This window comes from Vicia villosa, linkage group LG7 (assembly GCF_029867415.1).
Source record: "Vicia villosa cultivar HV-30 ecotype Madison, WI linkage group LG7, Vvil1.0, whole genome shotgun sequence".
NCBI lineage: Eukaryota > Viridiplantae > Streptophyta > Magnoliopsida > Fabales > Fabaceae > Vicia > Vicia villosa.
Window position 1 is genome coordinate 41,694,702 of NC_081186.1, and position 23,610 is coordinate 41,718,311.

Sequence of the window (23,610 nt, forward strand, 5' to 3'; positions counted from 1 at the left end):
GTAATATATTAGTGAGATTAAGCTTAAACGTTAAGAGAAATATCACAGTTTGTGATTATAGCTTTTAAGAAGCAATTGTAATACTCTTAGAATTAATTACATTAAGTTGTAAGGAACTAGAGTGATCGTGTGGATCAGAATACTCTAGGAAGTGTTAGAGGTTATCTAAGCAGGTTGTAACTAGAGTGATCGTGTGGATCAGTATACTCTAGAAAAGTCTTAGAGGGTATCTAAGCAGTTGTCCCTGGAGTGATCAGTGTGTGATCAGAAGACTCTGGAAGACTTAGTTGCTGACTAAGTGGAGAACCATTGTAATCCGTGCGATTAGTGGATTAAATCCTCAGTTGAGGTAAATCATCTCTGCGGGGGTGGACTGGAGTAGTTTAGTTAACAACGAACCAGGATAAAAATAACTGTGCAATTTATTTTTATCTGTCAAGTTTTTAAAGCTACACTTATTCAAACCCCCCCTTTCTAAGTGTTTTTCTATCCTTCACAAATGATATATGACTGTTATACTTTCACCAATTTTACACATCTATATTCAAGAAACCAGAGTTTTAGCAATGTTATGAAGGCTTGTAAAAATATAAATAAACTAAAGAGTTTCCTTGTAGTAGAGAGATGACCTCAGCTTTGAATTTTTCTTCAATCTTCTCCTGCTTGTATACTGCAATTAGTCGGAGAATAATAACTATTAATTGAAACAACACGTTAAAGCTAGATAGATATTTCAGGCCTAAACTCTATGCTAAATATGAACATTAGCAATGACTCTGAAACAATAGCATAGTAACCTGTTGAAGATTGGAGCCACATTGTGGCAGTCTCAGTTTGTAAAAAAAATGAAGGCCACAGACAAACCTCACAGTTAAAAATAAAATCCTACAAAGAAAATCCTCAAAATTTCAGTCAGCATTTTATTTGAAAGGAATAAAATAGAATAGGATAGAAAAAATGCAATTACCGAAGCAATTGGCACAAAATTAAGGCGAAAGGAATTTGCAGAGAGGAAAGTCAGACATGGATAGTTAGTTCTCATAATTCCAAAGTTGTCATAATTTTTTATTTGCAGGCTCTTTCTTCTTTAGTTAGCAATCATGAATGCTAGATAGCAAATTATCCAAGCTTTATGGTGCAATTGCCCCGTCCTGTAATTGATACACAATTAACTCTTAATCTTATTTCAATATTTTTCTTTTATCACAAAATGATAATTTGGTAATCTATGAAAGAAAATAACTAACAGCAGCCAAGTGTTGGTAAAAAGAACACAACAAAGGACATCAACTTTACAAATGAAGAAAATAATGATTTTGGCAAACTGTGTTGGTAAAAAGACCACCACAAAGGACATCAACTTTACAAATGAAGAAAATAATGATTTTGGCACCAGTTTGAATGTATCTCCAAAAGTAACAATCAACATATTTTTAGATATTCATCAAACTGCAAGTTAAGACCAAACACAATATATAATACTTTTAGGGTTTTCGTTCTTACAATAGAGAATCAGAGAAGATTTGTGCGGCAGGAAGAAAGATCTTATGTGGCGGCATCAAAGAAAAGATTGATGGAGAAGAAAATAACCGATTTAATGGATTGTAAACTATAACACAGTTAATCATAAAAGGTATAGCAAGAACATGTAATAGCGACATTAAAAGGAAATATGGAGAACAATGGAATCAATCTATTGTCTACTCAACCACACGATGATTCAAACTGCTAACACATTAAAGTATAATAAGAGTTTAGTGAAATTTACCTCTGTTTGCATAAATTTGAAAACATCCTGAAAGAAAACACCAAAACTAAAGTTAATTAGTTACGAAAACAAATGAAAAGTGCATAGATAGACCAAAAATAGAATTGTAAAAAGAACACATACTTAAGGGATCAAACAACTGTGTCGGTGGCCGAGCATCTCTTAATGCTTGAAGGGAAATCTTTTGAGCCACTTCTCTTTGTTGCACAGCTTCCTGTCGTGCAACATAAAATACATATTATATGATTATAGTAGACAACAATCGAGCTACCCGGTTCTATACAATATCATAGGACACAATTGTAGTTTAAAACGTTTAGGTCTTAGAGGTATTAAAAAATAATACAAAATCAAATAATACCTGATGTGCAAACACACTAGATTTGAAGGACAAAGCTGAGTTAGAAAACCTCTTAAGTCACTGCCTTAATCAACCAAGAAAACGAATTATAAAATCCTTAAATCGTGGTAAAATGCGCATAAATCCAGCCACAACAAAAATTCATCCTGAAAACAATAGAACAAATAGACATGAAACAAATGCTAGGGCAAAATCACATGAAATAGACATTGAAAGCATTATTATTTTTTTTATCAAAAATCAAAAACAGAAGCTGTAAAAAGAGAAAGACAAGGGGTTCGTTATGATTCTTCACATGAAGAGTTCGGAGGACGATGCATATGAGGGTTTTGCTCAGATAAACTACTCAGGTTTGACATGAATGCCGAAGTATCTCAAAGCATTCTACGAATGCCATCAATAAACTAAGTTTCATCATAGCAACACAACATGAAAATACAAATCAATCTAACAAAGTGGAAAACAAAAAACAGTAGACAGAAAAAAAACATGAATCCAAACTCAGTTAGTTCTCTTAGATTCAAATACCAAAGGGAAAGGAAAAACAACCTGTAAATTAATCTTTTCAAGGAAATCCAACGGCAGGCTTTCTCCATCAGAAGACAACTCTTCCTTTGGTTCTTCATTCTCCACAATTCCATTGTAGCCATTTTTATCAGCCTCCAAAGTAACCACACCATCACGGAAATTACATTTCTAAGGAAAACTGACCCTGAAATAATACACAACACAAATTAAAACTCAACACTTTACGTTCAATAATAACCAATTAAAAATGCAATTTTGACAATAAACATACGAAAACACAGTGAAAATGGAGAAAAACGAAACTCGATTTCATGTTAATGAGAGAAAGAGAGGGGTTTATAAAAAACATTCAAATATTAATGGAATACGAAGGAGATGCACTATCGGAGAAGGAGAGGCGACGGTCAACGGCGAGATCGCTTGAAATAAAAATCCAATCGGTTCCTTGTGACACCCGTGAGATGGAGAATATGAAAATGGGCTTAATATTTTCATTTAAGGTGGTGGTGGCCGGAGAAAGGGCCGACGACGGCTAGGGTTTGATGGAGAAGAGAGGGGAGACGAGAGAAAATGACAGAGAGAGAATGAAAATGTATTGAAAATGTATGGAAGTACAAAACTATTTGAGTTTGTCCAATGAAAATCACACAAATGGCAAAGACCAATTTTTAATTTGTTAATTACTTAGATAGCCTTTTGTTAGTGTAATAATTTTATGAAGAAAAGGTATATTAGTCAGTTTGGGCAATATTATAGTATTGGGTAAATAGTTGATTTGGGTAGATAGTATTGGGTAGATAGTTGAAGAAAGGCTAGGGTTTTACGGAACCTTGTTCATTTTAGTAATACTAGTTATAGGCACATACTTAAAATAATAGTCAAATCTTAATGTGGATATCTTATTTACTTTCAAGGTTCTTTGATGAAAATAGGGTTTTCAGAAGGACATGTGATGCATCTTTATAGATATTAACATAAGTGGTCTTATAAATGGCTTGCTCAACCCTTGTATTTGAAGGAAGTAGCATTTTATCACTAATTGGATTTGCAAGGTTAAAATTGTAGAGAATATGTTATCGGACAAAGGGAATACGAATAGGCTGAAGCAAAAGAAAGAAACAACCAATAAAACAATAAGTACACTACAGACTTATCATTTGGTCTCTCTAATCCAATAATGTATGGTGACATCGAATATCAATCACAATGATCAAAGAAAGTGTTTTAAGAATATCTCAAGATTCTCAATAATCAATTGAGTGAATATGTCTGTAATGGACTTGTTCATCTCATTGGTTATATCAACTATCGCATCCAATGGTGTGTAGAAAAGGACACATCATAATATGCTTGGTGTTTTCATTTAAAGGAAGTTTTTATCAAAGTCTTTTGATATGAAAGGTAGTACACTATTTTAAGGTTAAAATGATCGAAAAACTCTGATTAATCCCTTAAAATAGTGGTTTTAATTTTTTTCATCTTAGTAAAATATTTTCACTAACCAAATAATGAGTCTAAGTGTATTATAGAAAGGAGGTGCAATAAGGCTGAATTGGGGTGTAGAAAACTAAGGAAATCCAGCACAAGGCCCAAAATGCACCAAGGAGACCGAACAACAAAAGTCCAATTGATTGGAACCTCACAGAAATCAATTAGAGAGGCTTTGAGCTCTTAATTCAAAATAAAATCCAAATTCAAATGTGCACTCCAAGTGAGTCAAATTTTTGATGTAATGAATATCTCTAAAAAACCTAGAAGATTTGATTATCCAATCGATTAGGGCCATTAGCCAATCGATTGACACTTCAAATCTGGAATGATCTTGCCTTGATTTTCAATTAGCATAATCTCCATTGATTGTTTGTGAGAAATACACGACCAAAACGTCAAAACACGCACTATAAATAGGTATGCCCTCTCACTATTTCTTGTATCTTAAAATTCATCTCTTTTACTGTCTTTCTTGTGTGAGTTGTTTTGTCATAAGCATCATCATGGTATCCTTAAGTCAAAAACCTAGAGAAACACCAAGAAGGAGTGTTCACTAGAGGATTATTAAATCGAAAGCAAGAAGAGAAGATGACAATTCTAGTAAAAAAGGTAATTCAGCCCTAGTACATGAATCCAAACCTCTTGAGTGACAAACCTTATCATCAAAATTGTCAAGCCTCACTCAAAGATTCCTTCATGCAAATACCTGATAGATCCTTCCCAAATCTAGTAAGAGAGTTCTACCTAAACCTAAAACTTTTAGGAACCTTCTTAAGAACATCTACTAGGATTGTGGAAATAGACCTTCACGAAGATCACTTTGGGAGAATCTTTGAGCTTCCTATTATATGAGTAGCCTATATCCCTGATAAACCCCTAGACTTTAGAAACTTCAAACACTCTATTTCCCTTAATACCTTTATCATCAACCCTATAGAAAAGAATAAAGTCTGTTTCATATCCATCCACTTGAAACCAAAGATTTGGATCATTCACTACCTTTTAATTAGGATCCTTTTTCCAAGAAATATAAACCACATGATTCGATGCAAAGAGATTCCAAAAGCAGGACGCCCCTATGGGCCAATTATCACAAGGCTCCTAACTACCTTCAACATTGACACCATGGATGAATATGAAGACTCAACCAACCATAGGATCACCTATACTTCTCTTATAGAAACTAAAGTTCTTGTCAAGCATGGATAAATTCAGGATGACTCGACAATCATGGAGGAATGGGAAAAAGAACCAGATGAGGAAGAAGATACCAAAATCGACAAGGATTTGAAATTTTGTTAAATTTTAGCCGAGGATATGAAGAAAATCATGGCAAGAGATGGTGATGCCTCTGACATTGAATGATATTGTCTTATAATGCTTAGTTTATCAAGTTATTTCATGCTTTCCGTATTTTTCAATTTCGTAATTTCCATTTTTGTATTTTGAATTCCTAGTCATTTCTATCAATGTATAAAACAATGTTTTTCCCTTTTCCTAAATGTTTAATTGCCTATGTTTGCATATTTAAATTTATCGTAATGCATCTTTACATGCCTTTTTGATTTCGACAAAGGGGGAGAAGTACACTCTTAAAGGGAATAGAGAAAACTCCCTACTTAATTCAGAGGGAGTTTAATTACTCCAAAAAATATATCTTATTTCTTTTGCCACCTCCCTAAAAGATGTGTTGTCATCATAAAAAGAGGGAGAATGTGGAACCTTGTTTTGCAGGTTATAGAATATACTTTTGATGATGATAACTATTAAAGATGAACTTGTCCTTGATGATAACCAAAGAGCGAATAAATATGAAACCAGATCGTTAGGGTTTGATGAAATTAACTATCTGATGATGACAACCAAATGAAATATATCACTACAAGAAAAAATGGCGGTTCAAACTGCTGCAATTGTTGGGTTACGACAATTTTTGTTCTATCACAAAAGTGTGTGTCGCCAGCATGATATGCGATGGTTTGGAAAATCGCCACTCCAACAGTCGTTAATACTTACTACGGTTAGTGAACTACCTTAGATAGTTATTTGCGAATATTTCAAACTGTCATGAGTTTTATTTTCAATGCTGATTGTGACAGTTTTAGAAAAACTACGGAGGTTTATAACCCCTGCTAAATTAGTTCATTTTTTTAAAAATAAAATTTTATTTATTTGTTACCCAAACCTATGAATATGAACAAAATTGGGAAGAAAATCTCACACATACATAAATTTACTTTCAAATTTTTTTCTCAATGAAACACTTTAAAAAATACCTTAAAGTTGTGCCAGATGAGTTAAGAGTTGTCAGAAAAGCTCTGGGCAAAATTTTGTCTTTGCTAATCGATTGGAACCTTAGCATAATCGATTAGGTCAGTTCTAGAATGTGCCCTAAGTGATTAAGACAAAATCTTAATGATGTATACTGACTGAATATCTTTTCTTATTATTTTGAGCCTATTAAATGATTAAGTCAGACATACCTATTGATTGGAGCATGATGCCAATCGATATGCACTTCATTACTGGCCTTAAAGTTTTTTCTTTTTTGTGCCAACATGTATTCTATAAATAGAGAACCTTTCTCACTCCTTTTTACATTAAGAAACGTGATTTTATTTCTCACTTCTCACTCTTTCTCAAAAAATTCTTTTGTTTTCTTTCTCTCACTAAAGGTTTAGCCGTGGTGATTTTGGAGAAAGTCATTTTGCGAGTGAGGAATCTGTAATTCTGAAATGGTAGTTGATAAGTTCATTAAAGAAGTTTGTTTTTACCTTGGTTGAACATTTTATCCATTTAGGGATTATTTGTTTGAGTATGAAGCTAAACATGTGAAAAACTTTTGTTTGGAGTATGTGTGATCAAGCCTCCGTTTAGGTTCTAGGTTAGCGTGTGACCAAACTAAGTTTAGGTTCAAGCTTAGGCTGTGATAAAAGCTTGTTTCGGTAAGATCAACCTACTAAAAGCTATTAAGTTTATTGGATACTCTAAAGAACAATTGTTGGGGAGAGGATTATGTATCGTTTCTTTTATTACAGAACCTCTATAACTTTCAGTGTCTTATCTCTTCCCTTAAAATTCTTTATATTTCCACATTTTACCTTCTGCAATTTTACTTTCCGCTACACAATTTTTAAAATTTTCTAAAAATATTTTCAAACTCTGATTTTATTCCATTCTACTCTGTTCCGCTCTATTCCATCTCGCTCCGCTCCATTCTTTTTATTGTATCCAAACATAAGAGTTATTCTTGAGAGTATACAATAAACTTGAGAGCTAACTTTTAAGGGATACGATGAACCAATAAACTAGATAAATTATTGATTTTCATTAAATCAGTTGTCACGAATTTTATGACTTTATCAGACCGTCCTATTCATTAATTTTCGATTTAACTAATCAATCTAGTTGGTTCAGTCCGAGTTTTATTACACCACTTTAAATAGTTAATAATCACTGAGATGAAGTATTAATATATTATAAGAGAAAAATAATTTTTAAATTCATTTAATAATTAATGTGAGAAAAATAATTTTTAAATTCATTTAATAATTAATGTATCTAATGCATGATATAGTCCAAATACAATACAATGATTATACAATTTTCTCTTGTTACAAATTTAATTTGTTATTTTATATATTTTTTAAACAAAAAATTGCTAGAAAAAGAGGCATTAGTGTAAGTATGGGTCCATGCCATCCATGCTTTGAACTCTGGATGCAAATGTAATAGACGTCCTCTTTTGTAATTTGATTCACTCGCAATTAGGTCAGAATTTGAAGTAAAAGGAAATTCAAAATTGAGCTCAAGGAAAACGACCATGGCGTCGAAACGACTGAAAGAAGTAGAAAACGACATGATAAGCACTCTACCAGACCCTATTCTCTGCCATATACTCTCCTTCCTCCCAACGAGAACCTCCGTCGCGAAGATGAGCCTTGTGTCTCGCCGGTGGCGCCACCTCTGGAAGCATCTCGACGCCTTCCACTTTGACGACTCCGACTGGAACGGCGAATTTCGCAAACTGTTCAAAAGGTTTGCATTTTTTGCGAACGCCGTGCTTTCCCTCCGTAAATCTCGCAACATTCGAAAATTCCATCTCAGTTGCACCATCTCGGATTTTTACAAGTTTTCCGGCGACTGCATTGACGTGTGGCTCGACGCTGCCCTCGGGCCCCACCTTGAAGAGCTGGATCTCACCATTGACAACGCCTATGGAACACGACTCTGTCTCCTCCCTCGTTCTTTCTTCAACTGTACCAATCTCGTTTCTCTCAGGTAACTTTATTTTAATGCTATTTTTAAATTTTATGAAATTTATTTTTATAAATCTTTAGGTGATAAGTTGAAGCTAACTTGAATGTTATTATGTAAACTGTCTTTTGAAATCAGTCTACTTGGTTCAATCCATATGAGGATCCATTCTTCGGTTCATTTTCCGTCGTTGAAGAAGTTGAAAATCGACCCAGGCATTATGGAGCTTGATACAGACATTGTGCAAAACGAGATTGACATTATGGATCCGTTAGTTCCCTTTCTCTCTGGCTGCCCTGTGCTACAAACTATTGATACTTACTTTGATTCTTCATTCTTGACCAAAGTTCCAGTGCCATCTTCCTCCAAGAGGTTGAAATCTTCCCAACGGAGTTTCTCTTGGACTTGCCTTGAAATAGATTCTGATTGGCTTAAACCAATGGGCATTGGTGGCATAGCCAAAACCACACTGGGTATCATTGGCAACTTTCAAAATGTGGAGGAAGCATATCTCGATGTTTTTTCTCTGCGCCCGAGTGATTTTGTCGACCCTATACTCTGCCTCCTCCACCATCAAAATGGTGATTTACATCTACTTTTCCGTCATTCCACATCAAAGGTCAAATTTTATTATTATTATTATTGTTCTAACTTCTAAGTACTCTTACTTTATGTATGTAGTTTTGTACTAACTTTGCATATCACTTGTTGATATCCTGTACATGCAGAGGCCACTTTGCAACCCCGTTCTAAATTATCCAGAATTTTGCAATTTAAATCATCTGAAGTTCATTCTTCCTTGCTTCAACAATAATCTGATGCTCAACGTGCTTGTGAAATGTCATGTGCTTCAAGTTCTCATAATTCAATGTAGCAAGGTTTGTTGAGTTCCAAGTTCAATTACATGTATATATATGTATCTATCTATCTGTCTATCTATCTATCTATCTATCTATCTATCTATCAACACACATAAATATATTTTTGAGTCATTTTGTCCCTTATTGCGTGTAGGAGGAGCAACCACCTTTCGGATCATGGGAGCTAGAGTCAACAACAGTTCCAAAATGTCTCAAATCCCACCTGACATATATTCACATAGAAGGATATCAAGGATTTGAAGACGAGCTAGCATTTGCTGAATATATTTTGCATAACGGACAGATTTTGGACACAATGCTTATTTCATTTGATACTTCCATGGACCTCACAAACAAGTATTGTTCTCGCAAAAGATTAACCGATATACCAAGGGGCTCTGTCACATGCCAACTTAAATTTGACCCGAATGTGTCTCCTTAAGGTGAGAATTCTTATTGTCTCTTTTTTATTTGGCTTACTGAATTATGGATTTTTCAGGTTTCATGTGCACAATTATGTGTTTCATGATAATAAGTTTGTTAGCATTTTTTTTATTTTAAGTATATCATAGATCAGGATGTTGCTTTGGTTGAATGGTAAGACTATTCGAGATTAGATTTGAAATGACAGTATTAAAGAGTGTTGGGTAGCATCTATAGTAGAAAAGATGGTGTGAAAACTAGACTTAGGAGGTTTGAGTGTGTAGAGAGAAGATATGTAGATTTTATAGTAAGAAGAGTAGATCAGATGGAGGTTAGTCAAACTGTTAGAGGTAGAGGAAGATCTTGAAATTTTTTGGATAGAAATATGGTTTTTGATACAACATTATGTACTTGATTTTTAGATGCCTTTTTTGTATACATTAAAATTTCCTTTTTTTAGGATGGTTAGATTTTGTAGTAAGAAGAGTAGATCAGATGGATCTTGAAAAACTTTAAAAAAAACTATTGAGAAAGATCTTAAGATTTGTGAGTTGGATAACTATTGAGAAAAACTATTGAGATTTGATCTTGATATTTTTAATATTTTGCACTATTCCTTCATCCAAAACTTTATAACAAGTGCAAAAGTTTTTGTTAGATGATTAGATCCGATTAGAGTTGGTTAGTTTCTTTGAAATTACACAATCCTTATTTAATGTTACATGATTACATCCTCTTATTCACAAAAAAAAAAAGATTACATCCTGTTATAGAGTAATTGGTTAGTTTTCTATTAATTGTTTTCATAGTCAGTTAGTTACTTCATTTCATTTCATATTTAGTAGAATAATAGATATATAGTTTAGTAGAGTTGGTTAGATAGTTTCATCATTAGTAATTACTGTAGGTACCCACATCAATGGTTTACTTTGATTTGTTGCCAACATGATATTTGAAACAATAATGAATAATGCATCTATCAACAGCCAAATTGGTATAACCGATATATTTTGTCCAAATATCACACCACAAACAATTATCCAAGAATACGAAGTTAAAAACTGATTCTATGTTCGAAATTGGTATAGAAAAAATAGGAATCTGGTTTAAGATGGGGTTTTAAAGTTATAAATCATTTTTCAAAACTAAATTTTCATGTCAAAAACCGGTTTAAAATCCTTAAAACTGGTTATAAACTTTGTACCTCTGTATCCAAAGGACTGACTAAGATCATGTTTGTGTCTGATAATTTAGGCATTTGCTGATTTTTAATTTTCGGTCTTGATAGTTAACTAAACTTTATGGGCTTTGAATAACTTCTTCTGTTATATGTTTGGCAGTGCTTGATTGGACTGCCATGATTTCTGAAGCTGGGGATTCATGTTTGGTGTTTGGTCAGATTCTTACGGCGTCTTGAAAAGATGACAATGGGAGCAAATGTATGAATATGTATTTTCCATTTCAGCTGAGTTCAACAAAAATAATTCATACTTTAAAATTGTGAAGGAAATCAAGTTTTTCAGTTGTTAATATTCATTGATAAATGCAAGTTTGAAATTCTGCATTTTTGTTCAATTAAAGAAAAATCAATATTACACAAATCCACCAAAAAAATCAATAGTTTTCATAAGTTTCTATTTCTTGAGGGAAACATGAAGAATGAAGGGAAATAAGTACTCTATCCTTTTCCTAGTGAAATAAGTGAATATTCTATTTTATAGATTTAACTTATATAGGACTAAATTTGATACTTCTCAAGGTTTACAAGGAGATAGAGGTTTTCCACATAAACCTTTATTTCCAAAATAACAACTCTCTGGAAAATCAATCAAAGGCTTGCCCTCTGGAATTTCCCCTTCAAGAAGATTATAAGACAAGTTCAATTCCTTCAGCTTTATCAACTTCAGAAATCCAATTGGTATATTTCCATTCAACTGATTTTCCTGCAGCTTCAATACCTCTAATGAGGTTAAATTTTCCAGCACCCCAGGTAACTTGAATCCTAACCCGTTGAAGCTCAAATCCAAACTATTTATAGAGTTCATTCTCCCAATACCATTTGGTATCTTACCTTTTAGAAGATTATGAGACAAATTGAGAAACTGAATATCACATTGCCCTCCTAAACCAATTTCCTCTATTCCTCTTGACAATTTGTTATCAGAAAGATCCACAAATTTTAATGATCCTCCAAAAGTACTCTGTTCCATGTCGAAAATTGGAGATATGGAGCCTGTTAGTCTATTTGAATGAAGATCAAGAACTGACAAATCATGCAAGTTTCTAAAAGAATTAGGGATGTATGAAGAAATAGTGTTTCTTGAGAGATTTAACATGTAGAGTTGATTTAAGCTTCCAATCCATGATGGAATGCTTCCACTAAGAAGGTTTGCCGACAAGTCGAGTTCTTGAATTGGACTGATGGTTGTTTGTAAAAAGTCTGGAATTCGGCCCTTGATTTTGCAGCCGGCGAAGTATATTTGAGAAAGCGATGGCATTTTTGCTATCCATTTTGGGATTGAAGAGAGATTCAAACGGTTGAAAGAAAGATCGAGTGTTTGAAGATTTTGAAGAGAAGACATCTCTTGAGGTAATGGTCCTTCAATCAAATTTCTAGAAATGTTCAACATTATGAGCTGAGAAAGTTTGCCTATTGATTTTGGTATTTGGCCAGATAAGAAATTCTCACTGATATACAACTCAGTCAATGACACCAGATTTCCTAAATTAGATGGCAGTGTTCCTTCAAGTCTGTTGTTTGATAACGAAACTCTTTGAAGTGATACTAGATAACCAAAATTGGAAGGTATATTTCCAGCAAAATGATTGTTATTGAGTCTTAAGAAGGCTAAACAAGACATTTCACCCGGTCTCGAGGGAAACGAAATGGCTTCCTCGAGATAGTTGGTGTCAAGGTACAAAACCGAAATGACAGTTAAATTAGTTAGTGAAAATGGTACCTTTCCAGTTAACAAATTGTTTGAAAGATCAAGCTTTTGAAGAGAAAGCATTTCACCGACTTTATCAGGTATTCCACCGGTAAGCCTGTTGTTGTGAACGTCCAACTCTACCAAAAGTTTCAATTTTTTGAGTGAGTTAGGTATTTTACCTGAAAGTTGATTTGAATAAAGCAACAATCTTTTGAGATTCTTCAAACTTCCAATGCTCAAAGGAATAGACCCGGATAACTCATTTTCATGAAGAGCAAGTTCTTGAAGATTCTTCAACTCTCCAATGTTTTCTGGTATTGAACCAGTTAAATTATTACCATAGAGGTAAATCTTTTGGAGATTTCTTAAGTGATTACCAATGTTGAGTGGAATTGTTCCACTAAGACCAATTAAACCACCAAGATCGATAACTTCAAGTGATGTGAGAAGTACTATTGAAGGAGAAATCCAACCTATCATCTGTGTTTGGAATAATCCTTCATCATTAGAAATGAATCCTGGTAGATTGATCTCTTTCACTCTAAAGGTTGCATTTTCACATACAATACCTTCCCATTTGCAGCAATTCTTGCCAACCCATTTCGCTAAGCGGCCCGATGTGTCTATTTGAATTCCTTTCTTGAAACTCATCAAAGCTTCCATGTCATTGGAACTGCAGGCTTCCACGGTCGAAACTGTGTCTCCAAGAACTAGGATTATCAACATTGCAACTATCTTTAGAAGCTTATGATTCATGCTGCTTAGTATAGTTGGCTCTTAAGAGATGCAATCTTGAATCTGCAAGTACTTAAGAATTGCATGTCTGTTTTCATTTATGGTAAACAAAATCCATTAGGCACATGATTAAAGGATTCTTAGAGATCTAGCTTTATCTTTTGTATTACCTTTTTCTTTTTATTACTTCTATGTTATGAAAAGATATTTGTGTCTGGGTCATGAAAAGCATATTTGTGTCTGGGTCATGATGTCCTCACAAATGCCTTGAAAAACGATTTTTTATTACTTTATGCTTCATATTCAGACCTGAATTACTGTTCTGTTTTTTAACAATTTTTATATACGGAATAAAATTGGTCCTTTGTTTAAAAATTGCAAGAGCTATCTTCAATTAGAGAGCCTAATTTACTCTTTTAATGCTGCACACATTGACCTTTTTTTTAATGATTTATTACTTGTGATGATGCTACTGGTAGATGATTGTTAAAAGGAGAAATTAAATTATTTTGCAGCTTCTAAATTTTTAAATAACAATATAATATCATGTTAAAGTGCCTTCCTTAGATTAAATTGCCAAAAGGACATCAAATGACAAAGGAAATGACGTGTTCAGGAGCCTTTAAAAAACAAAATTTACTTAGGCTATGTTTGGAAGTATGGAGGGGAGGGGAGGGGAGGGGAAGGCTTCCAAAAACGAATTTTTAAAAAAATAGAGAAATATTTGACATTTTTTGAAAAAATAATTTTGTTTAGAATGATAAAAGAGTCATAATCATTACAAAATTTTTAATTTTCAAAATAGTATAACAACCTAAAAGATATTTGGAAAATTTATATAAGCCTTTCAAAACCCTCCTTCAATACAATTTTTGAGTTCTCCCATTTTATGGGGTTTTTGGTGTTATGAATAAAACCAAACCCTCCAAAACCCTCTACTCAAAATCCTTTTATTCTTTTCACCCAATTCTTCTTATTTTTTAAAGCCCTCCCCTCCCTTTCCCTCCAAACTCCCAAACATAGCCTTATAGTTTGTTATGTAGGGAGTAAGGATGACTCGAGAAAACACAACATTCAAAAGCAACTCTCACACTCTTAAATTCCATTGATTTACTTATTTATTCTAAGAAGCTTGAAAATTATAAACATTATCAACAGCCATGTTTAAAGCTGCAATGAACATGGCTTAGTAAAGAAAATCAAATACTTGTGATCAAAATATGCAGCAAACTTCAAGCACAGATACAGATAAATAGTAGCTCTAAACAAGTGACTTCAAAAACCCATATTTAAAGGTGATGACTCGGATTTTCCAATGATTTTTAAACAAAATTGGTATGACCTTTGACATATCATGTCTTGATATTAGCCAACCAAAAAAAACTTACATGCTGAAATGCAAAATACATATTTATATGTTTTGATATCAATGTCATCTTGTTAATGAAGCCCCAAGAATTTGAACAAACATGATTTTGCCAGCATCCCAAATCATAGCACTCCAAATACACACTGCCAAACATATAGCAGAAAAAGTTATTCAAAGCCGATAAAATTTACTGTGTCTGGCAAATACCTAAACAATCTGCAGAGATACAAAAAGTTACCAAGTAAGTCACAATTTCAATCCATAGACATTAAGGTTTAACAAATCACATTCATAACAGATAGCCTTAATATAATAATTTGTGAAGGTATCTAATAATAACAAAGACAACATATAACAGATAAATTGGAACCTGATCTTCTGTTTTTCTTTGCTCAAATATTGAATTTCACAAAATTGAATTTTGGCTTAAGCCTAGGCAAACTTTAAGACTATACAAACACAACAGGTTTTTTTTTGAAATCTTGGTATCCGGCCTTGCGACCGGCTAATCCAAGAGGACCAATCCCACCGTCCACTTGCGGGGGTCCCGTTTAAAGCCAGAGCAAAGCTCTGTATAGACTGGCCCCACATGAATTGTTTGCACCTAGCGGGATTCGAACCTGAGACCTTGAGAGGAGCACAACAGATAACTGTTTCCCATTTATAAAATCGGGTTTCCGATCCCAAATCGGGTTTCCCAGCAGATGAGAGTCATTAACATGGCAGTGATGTAGCACAACTATGTTAAGGATCTCAAACTGGAACGGTGTTGCTTTCACAGAATCGAGCTTCTTGGGCTCGTTAGAAATGAGATTTCGGAACTTTTTCAAGATACGAAAGTCAAGAACAGGTGTTTGAGACGGTGAGTGGAACCGTGGAGATCGGAAAGTTGGGTCACATCATCAAAAATGGAGAGACCACAAACTCAAACTATTAACATGAGTATTTACGGTCCAGGTCACTTTCGATTTTGATCAGATTTGGTTTGATTCTAACTATAAGTTTTAATAGTAATGTAAAACATGATAATATCTTCTCTATTTTTTTGGAAAGCTTATTTTCTTTATTTTAGGTTTTCTAGAAGATCAATCAATCTCATAAATACAGAAATCATAACCAGATTATAATAGAGTGGTTCATTCACAGCATAACCCGGATTCATCAAAGTGCGCACCAACACCTCAAACAAACAAAGATTTGTTTGCTATAATAACATGAGCACTTCAAAGAAAACCACTTAGTTACTATATGTAGCATATTATCTAGGAAATTTTCTATTATTAAGCATAGTGTGTAAAGGTCATCATTTTCTTCAACCTTATAAATCTTGCAAATTTTAAATCTTGTAAGTTTCAATGAACATGAAATCCTAAAGGAAACATTGTTATAGGGGAAAAGGTTAGAATATTTTCCCAATTAGACATTATCATGCGAAATAACTACATCAAAGATAATTTGGTATTGGATTAAAGTTGAACCATAGCTGAAATTGTGAGCAATGCATATTGTAAAAAAAGGCACATATAGTTGTCATGAAGTTAGAACTAAGCCAAGCTGAATGAACTTTGATACATAAAAAAAAGTAGACGGTGAGAGTTTTCACCTTAAGAAGATACAGTTGGGTCAAATTTAAGTTGACACATGTTGGATCCCCTAGGTATATCAGTTAATCTTTTGACAGAATAGTACTTAATTGTTTGATCCATTGAAGTATCAACAAAAATAAGCATTGTCTTCAAAACAAGTCCGTTGCGCAAAATATATTCAGCAAATGTCAAGTCATCTTCAAATCCTTGATATCCTTCTATGTGAATATAACTCAGGTGGGATTTGAGACACTTAGGAACTGTTGTTGACTCTGGGTCCCATGTCCTTAAAGGTGGTTGTTCCTCCTACAAGCATCAAGACACAACATGGCTCAAGCATGTATTTGTATGTCTGTATAGATAAATAGATAGAAATATATGCATACATAAACAAATCAAAGATTGTTTGAATTAAACTTGAGAACTCAACAAACCTTGTTGCACTGGATTATGAAAACTTCGATCATATGACACTTCTCAAGCACATTGACTATAAGATTTGTGTTGAAACATGGAAGAATGAACTTTAGATGAAGTAAATAGCAAAATTCTGGATGGTTTAGAATCCGAGAGCGAAGTGACCACTGCAAGTCCATGCACAATGTAAGTATAAAAGCACACATACAAATATGTAATAAACCAGAATAATAAGGGCAAATTATAGTGACCTCTTTCTGAGGTATATCACAATATAAAACATATCCCTAGTTTTCAAAGTTCATTCAACTCCACTCATTTAACAAAGTAAAAGTAGCAGTTAGTAAAAATGACAAAAGATAGTTGAACCTATTAATTTATCTTTTTCTCCATACCCCACAACAATAAAACAACTGATACACCTGTTCTTCTCTATCTAGAAATACTTGCATGAAAACAAACTTAAATTCATATTCTTAGAAACATCCAATAAGAATAGAGAAAATTTTAAATTTATTTAAAATTTAATTTCTTTTAATTGAATTCACGGGTTTAGCTGGAATATGGGTTAATTAAAGTAAGGTAAGTTATGAGATTTTATTTGTTTTTCTAACAGAGGATTAACCATGTTATGTTAAGGGGAGGAGTTAGAAATTTCAACACACAAATAAAAGAGGTTTGTGTCAATCTAAAAGTGGTGTTTATGACATTTAGACAGAATTTAGGGGGTTAGTGTAATTTGTCATGATAATAAAGCTTCACCTTTGATGTTGAATGACGCAACTGTATCTCTGACGGATCATCGACTAGGAGGCAGTCGAGAATAGGGTCGACAAATTCACATTTTTGCGAGGGAAAGAAGTCAATGCACGCTTCCACCATACTCTGCAAGTTGCCAATGATGCCCAATGTTGTTTTGCCTACTTGAAGGAAAGTCCAAGAGAAACTTCCACCGGTAAATTTCAACCTCTGAGAAGAGGGTGGCACAGGAACTATGGTCCAATATTCGGATACAAAGTAAATATGGTGCAGAGTTTCAAGGACGGGGCAGGCAGAGAGCAAGTCAATTTCGGAATCAACAATATCCGCATCGAGTTTGAGGAACTTAAGTGATGGAAAATGAAGCTCAAAATATTGAAGATTGATTCTGATACCACCAACAAGACTGCATTGTTTTTAAAAGACAGGTTAGAGAATAATCTATTTATCATGAATATTTTTTTATAGAATATCATTTTTGACAACATGATGAGATTAAATTTGGTTACCAGAGGGAAACAAGATTGGTGCAATTCAAAAGCGAACGAGGGAGGACCACGTCCTTGTCAAACCGGTAGTCGGCGACAATGGAGAGAGACAGTTCTTCAAGGCTGGGGTTAATGGCAGCACGGATCCACATATCAGCGCAGTCACAACGATGGTTGGAACTTTGAATGTCGCATGTGAGTTGAAAGTTTCGAATGTCGCGGGATTTGCGGAAGGCGAGTACAGCATTCACGAAAAGTGCAAATTTTTTGAACCTTTTGGACTCTTGGACTGTATCAAAGGAGTCCTCATCAAAGTCGAAAACCTGCAAATGCTCCCATAAGTGACGCCACCTACGAGACACGAGAGTCATGGTAGCGACGGATGTTTTGGTTGGAAGGAAGGATAGGATGTGGCACAATACAGAGTCCGGTATACTACTCATCCGGTCGATACCTCCACCGTGGTTTTCTACTTCTTTCCGTCGTTTACAGGTTAACATATTCGGCGCCATCATAGTTTCGGCGACTCTGATATCACCTCCTACTAACAGGTCAAACCGCTCCTCCAGAATAAGGATTATTAGAGTAAGGATTATGATTAATTAGAAGTAGAATTTATATTAGTATTTTATTTTATAATGTTCTCTAGAATGTTCTTAGGATCTTTAAATGTTGTTGAATTGAGCTTTAATTAGTATTGGGCCTTTAGTTTACTATCCATTAGTATCTATTTAAAATAAAAAAGCAAGATGAGTTCTTTGGCAAGTTTGCCAAGTGTCGCTCTCTCATGCATTCTTATATTTTTTCTTATGCTATAAAAGGAAACTTTCATTTAATATAATTGTATTTATTTTATTAAATTTACTTTTCATTAAATCTATTTTTTAGTTTCACCTGTACAAATGACCTAAATAATTTTTCTCTGCATCCAAAGCATTCAATACACCCCTTGGGAACGTGTAGTAGCACGCCATATTTATTATTTGGTTTTGGAAAACAATTAGCCTCTTGAATTTCGTCATTATAACATTGGAAACACACCAATAAACCTTTGCACTTCCTATTCTGTTTATAGACCTTTGCACTTCCTATTATGTTTATTCCTTTAACTAAATTCATGTCTTTATTTATTTCCTCTCTCACCACCAAGCGATTAATTGTTTCATTCCTTTTCTCTAAGTACAGGTTCATCAACAATGAATAGTAATAGTATTGTGAAGAATAAAAAGAAGAAGGAAGAACGAGTGAAGCTTTCAATCTCACATGTTCACAAAATGGATGTTTCCAAAGTGGATGAAGTGTATTTGATTTCATCGGTTTGCAGTCGTTGATTGTAAAATCATATCTATGTTACGAGATTTGCAACAAAGGCTTCCGGCGCGAACATAATCTGCAACTTCACCAGCAAGGCCTTTTGTTACTCCATCTTTGAATTCACTGTTTTCTATTATTTTGATTATGTAATTTTATGAATTTGTGTTGCTCTTTGTTCATCATCATATTATTGTTTTTTGTTTGTAAATTAGGGTTTCAATTTTTTTGCGGCTGAATCCATAAAAAAAAAAATGCATACTTTTGTTTAAGTTAGACTCTTTTCTTTTATGATAAATGGTTTTTTTCTTATTATAATTAAATGATTTTTTTCTTTTATTTTTCCACGCAAAAGCTTTTTGATAAATTGAATTTCATTATTTTAATAATGTTGTTTGGTTTACGTTTTATTTTTCTTCTGTCAAAAAAACAATTTTACTAATATTAAATGAAATATATTATTTTATTGGTAATAATCTTAAATGAAACATTCATATTCAATAGATTTATATTGTTAAAGACCTTTTGTTTGAATAAGATAAAATTTGATCAAATGGTTCTATTTTCAAACATTTTCTAAATATTTTTTATGTAGAATTTTGATGGGAATGGATATGTTTTGAGAGGACATTTGACAAAAAGACTAAAGGAAATTTCTATCTTGTGTTTAAGTTCATTAAACATTAACATAGAAAATGATGGAAAAAAAATACATTGAAAAGATTGGAAAAGTTATATTGATATATTTTCTGTTATTTTATGAATTTTTGTTGCTCTTTGTTCATCATCTCTTTGTTTGTAAATTAGGGTTTCAATTTTTCAACACTGAATGCATCAATGTATATTGTTGTTTTTGCAAATTAGGGTTATAAATGGAGAGACTCTTTCAAGACAGGAAGTTAGACCCTTTTTCTTTTCTGATAAATGGTCTTTATGGTTTTTTCTATACGATTTGTTTCGTATAAATTATTATGTCCTTTTATTTTTCCACGCAAAAGCTTTTTGATAAATTGAATTTCTGTTAAAAAAATAATTTTATTAATATTAAATGAAATATATTATTTTATTGGTAATAATATTAAATGAAACATCCATATTCAGTAGATTTATATTGTTAAATATCTTTTGTTTGAATAAGATAAAATTAAAACAGTTATATTTTCGAACATTTTCTAATATCAATTTTATTTTTTATGTAAGATTTTGATGTGGTTGGATTATAGCATAATAACTAATAAGGATGTTTTAAGAGAACATTTGACAAAAAGACTAAAGAAAATAAATTAAAAAGATTAGACAAGATATATTAATATGTTGCTTTAGTTGGAGGAAGCACAAATATGGGCAAAATAAAAATAAGTTATTTACTATGTTTTTAATGTTTTAATTCTATTGATGACTACCTATTTATCATTTTTTTTTTAATTTTTTGTATCCAATATTTAAATTTTATATAATTTGTTCAAGAGTAATTTATTATTTTTTTATATGCATTTTATTTATAGAGTATTTGAAATAAGATAAAATATTATTAGTATCTTAATAATCCTTTATTTTTTAATTTTGTTATTAAAGGTTAACGTACACATTTTTTTAAATATTGTTTTCAATTAACAAAATATTAAATTAGTTATTAAAGGTTAATGTACACTTTTTTTTAATATTGTTTTCAATTAACAAAACATTAAATTATTCAATTAATTTTAATGTTACTATAAACTGTAAATAATTATAAAACATATTTTAAGTTAAGAAATTTTGTCCATGCTGCTGTTTTTATTTATGCTATAAAAGGAAAGTTTTAATTAATATAATTCTAATCATTTTATTTGATTATATCTATTTGTTTTAAATTAATTCAAAAAACTCAATAATTTTTCCCGTGTCTATTTAACTTCTCAAAATTCGTTGGAAAACAAAAACTTTCCAACTTTCAATGTCATTTTGAAATAATCATTCAAGTGTCTATTTAACCTTTCTATAATTAACAATTTAAAAAAAAATATTTATACTGTTATTTTCATATTGTTTAAGTCTTTATTTAATTGACCAATCTCCTAATATTGGGGTAAAACAAGTCCATAAAAATGTTTTTTAAAATAATTATATTTAGTGTACGACTCATTAATGTTGAATGTATTTAAAAAAAAGTTCATTTTTTTAAAAAATAACACAGCCCAATGAAACTTTTCAAAATAAACTGTTCATTTTCTTTGACAGCCACACATTCTTACTCTTTAATTAACGAGACAAAAACTCTCTTCCTCTCTCTCATCTTTATTCTCACGTGATTTTTCTCTATGTTTTTCACGGTTCTCAACCTCCTTATCCCATTATTCAAAACCCATTCTCATTAACGATTTCGATGGTGATTTGCATATTACAAAGGGAGGACGAAAATCAAAATAGAACATAAATGAAAAAAGAAACAACAACGATGGTGCACTACATCTTCTTCGGTGGTGATCTTTCTCCAGTTAAATCCTTCGAATCTTCTTGCTTTGTTTCCAATTTGAAATCCTCTCCTCTTCATTTCCTGAGTTAGAATTTTAAAAAATTAGTTTTTTATATTAAAATTTTAATGAATAAGTAAGATTTATGAAATTGATTTATAATTAATGTGTAAATCATTTTTATTTAAAAGAATAATTTGTTGATGATGTAAACTATTTTTTTATTAGGAGCTTAAATCCAAAAATAACTGATTATATATTATTTGACATATTTTTATTGAGTTAGAATTTGCATTGATGATAATCCTTGACAATAAATAAATAAATATGAAATTATAAGTTTTTAAATATAATTTCATTAAAAAAAATAAGAATTTGAATCGTAAATAATTTCTGACAATATATAGTGAAAAATTTGTTTTCATTTATTCTTTTTAGGATGTAAAATATTTTATTTACTTAAATTATTTGTAATTATAACTTTATTTATAAATTATAATTGGTTCTAAAATATTTTATTTACTTAAATAAATTTTAAGTCGTGGTCGCACTTTTGTATTTATTGTTTTTATCTAAATTTATTTTAAACAGTTAGATAATATTGTAAAAGATCAAAATAATTAACTTATATTTTAAATTACAAATGCAACTTATATCAAAATTATTTATATCAATATATCTTTAATTATTTTTTTAAAAATTATAATATGATTTACCTTGAGTAATTTTTATATGATTAAATTATTAATAAACTAAATGATTGTATATGTATTTTGTGGTATTATTTATTTAACGAGTTAATTGTTTTTAAAACTTACACAAATTACTAATAAATTATAAATGTCCAAATTATTTTATAATTTACAAAAAAAATTAGTTAAATTAACTTTTTTATGTATACTATTAATAACAATGACATTTTATCTATACAATAATAATTTTACTATAAGTAAAATTTCTAAATTATAAGTGTTTTTAAAATATTTTTTTTACTTAGAAAATATTTAACCCGTGCCTCGCACGGGTCTATATACTAGTTATTATATATATGTAATGTTTTGACACTTGAAAATCAATCAATGAAAAATCAAAGTTTATTGTATCTTTTATTCTCTTAGCTTGTAGTGTTCTTTCCCTTTAGTTACACACCATTCTATCAACAAAATATCTCAACTCCTTTTATTCCTTCATACCAACCCACACCAGAGCTATCAGATTCAACATCTCATCAACATTCTTCCATTTCACCTCATTTACATCCATCCTATACCATTTCCCAACAAACTCACCTGCCCACAGATTCATTTCAAGAAACATTTTACCAAGAGTTAGAAACTCTAAAACAATATGTGATTGAGACTCATGAGATCTCAAACAAATATAGAGAAGATTTGAAAGAACAGATTCAAAATATTTCTGATTCACTGAAAAAGTCACATGAAAAATTTAAAGAAAAATATGCTTTCAAGAGAAATGTAGAGGAACAGACAGAAAAAAAAGAAAATTCTGGTTCACACATTATTTTTCCGGCGAAATTTCCGGTGTCTACTCCGGCAAGCATTCCGACAGCATCTCCGGTACAAAAACCCGACGGTATCCCGACATTCTTTCCGGTGATAACTCAGGTGACTACTCCGGCGAAAAATCTGACGGTATCCCCGACATCTTTTCCGACGATAACTCAGGTGACTACTCCGGCGAAACCACCGGATCTGCAACCAAAACCATCAAAGCCATCGTCTCCACCACCACCACCAGATTTGTTGCCTTTGACATCACCTCTAGTGTCATCTTCTCTGATATTAATGACAGAAACATTGAAACAACAATCAATGATGTTCTCAAACCCATTTTTGCGACCACCAAAAAAACCA

General features: G+C 32.1%; 3 protein-coding genes and 1 non-coding gene across 4 annotated transcripts; 1 reads left to right on the forward strand and 3 right to left on the reverse strand.

Moving 5' to 3' along the window:
- Window positions 1-2,458: 2,458 nt before the first annotated feature.
- LOC131621205 (small nucleolar RNA snoR128) lies at window positions 2,459-2,552 on the reverse strand. The gene has a single exon (XR_009289530.1). It is a non-coding gene; the product is annotated as a small nucleolar RNA snoR128 (small nucleolar RNA).
- A 5,309-nt stretch (window positions 2,553-7,861) lies between these two features.
- On the forward strand, window positions 7,862-11,299 carry LOC131620477 (FBD-associated F-box protein At4g10400-like). The gene is made up of 5 exons (XM_058891560.1): window positions 7,862-8,429; window positions 8,544-9,024; window positions 9,134-9,283; window positions 9,420-9,708; window positions 11,029-11,299. The coding sequence occupies exons 1-4, from the start codon at window positions 7,972-7,974 to the stop codon at window positions 9,705-9,707; spliced, it is 1,377 nt and encodes a 458-aa protein (XP_058747543.1). The 5' UTR covers window positions 7,862-7,971; the 3' UTR covers window position 9,708; window positions 11,029-11,299.
- Window positions 11,300-11,318: 19 nt separating this feature from the next.
- Window positions 11,319-13,456, reverse strand: LOC131620476 (LRR receptor-like serine/threonine-protein kinase FLS2). Its single transcript, XM_058891559.1, has one exon. It carries the CDS (start codon window positions 13,372-13,374, stop codon window positions 11,443-11,445), a length of 1,932 nt encoding a protein of 643 aa, XP_058747542.1. The 5' UTR covers window positions 13,375-13,456; the 3' UTR covers window positions 11,319-11,442.
- A 1,185-nt stretch (window positions 13,457-14,641) lies between these two features.
- LOC131618925 (F-box/FBD/LRR-repeat protein At5g53840-like) lies at window positions 14,642-18,343 on the reverse strand. Its single transcript, XM_058890075.1, has 5 exons — window positions 17,994-18,343; window positions 17,488-17,890; window positions 16,743-16,892; window positions 16,326-16,614; window positions 14,642-14,865 (listed from the first exon to the last, which is right to left on the reverse strand). Exons 1-4 carry the CDS (start codon window positions 18,341-18,343, stop codon window positions 16,327-16,329), a joined length of 1,191 nt encoding a protein of 396 aa, XP_058746058.1. The 3' UTR covers window positions 14,642-14,865; window position 16,326.
- Between the last annotated feature and the right edge of the window lie 5,267 nt (window positions 18,344-23,610).

Coding starts and splice junctions, on each gene's coding strand:
- LOC131618925 (XM_058890075.1), bottom strand. CDS start 18,343: ATGACTCTCGTGTCTCGTAGGTGGCGTCACTTATGGGAGCATTTGCAG. Junction 17,891..17,993: donor ACCAATCTTGTTTCCCTCTG/GTAACCAAATTT, acceptor AAAACAATGCAG/TCTTGTTGGTGGTATCAGAA. Junction 16,615..16,742: donor TCATAATCCAGTGCAACAAG/GTTTGTTGAGTT, acceptor TGATGCTTGTAG/GAGGAACAACCACCTTTAAG.
- LOC131620477 (XM_058891560.1), top strand. CDS start 7,972: ATGGCGTCGAAACGACTGAAAGAAGTAGAAAACGACATGATAAGCACT. Junction 9,025..9,133: donor TCCGTCATTCCACATCAAAG/GTCAAATTTTAT, acceptor CTGTACATGCAG/AGGCCACTTTGCAACCCCGT. Junction 9,284..9,419: donor TCATAATTCAATGTAGCAAG/GTTTGTTGAGTT, acceptor TATTGCGTGTAG/GAGGAGCAACCACCTTTCGG.
- LOC131620476 (XM_058891559.1), bottom strand. CDS start 13,374: ATGAATCATAAGCTTCTAAAGATAGTTGCAATGTTGATAATCCTAGTT.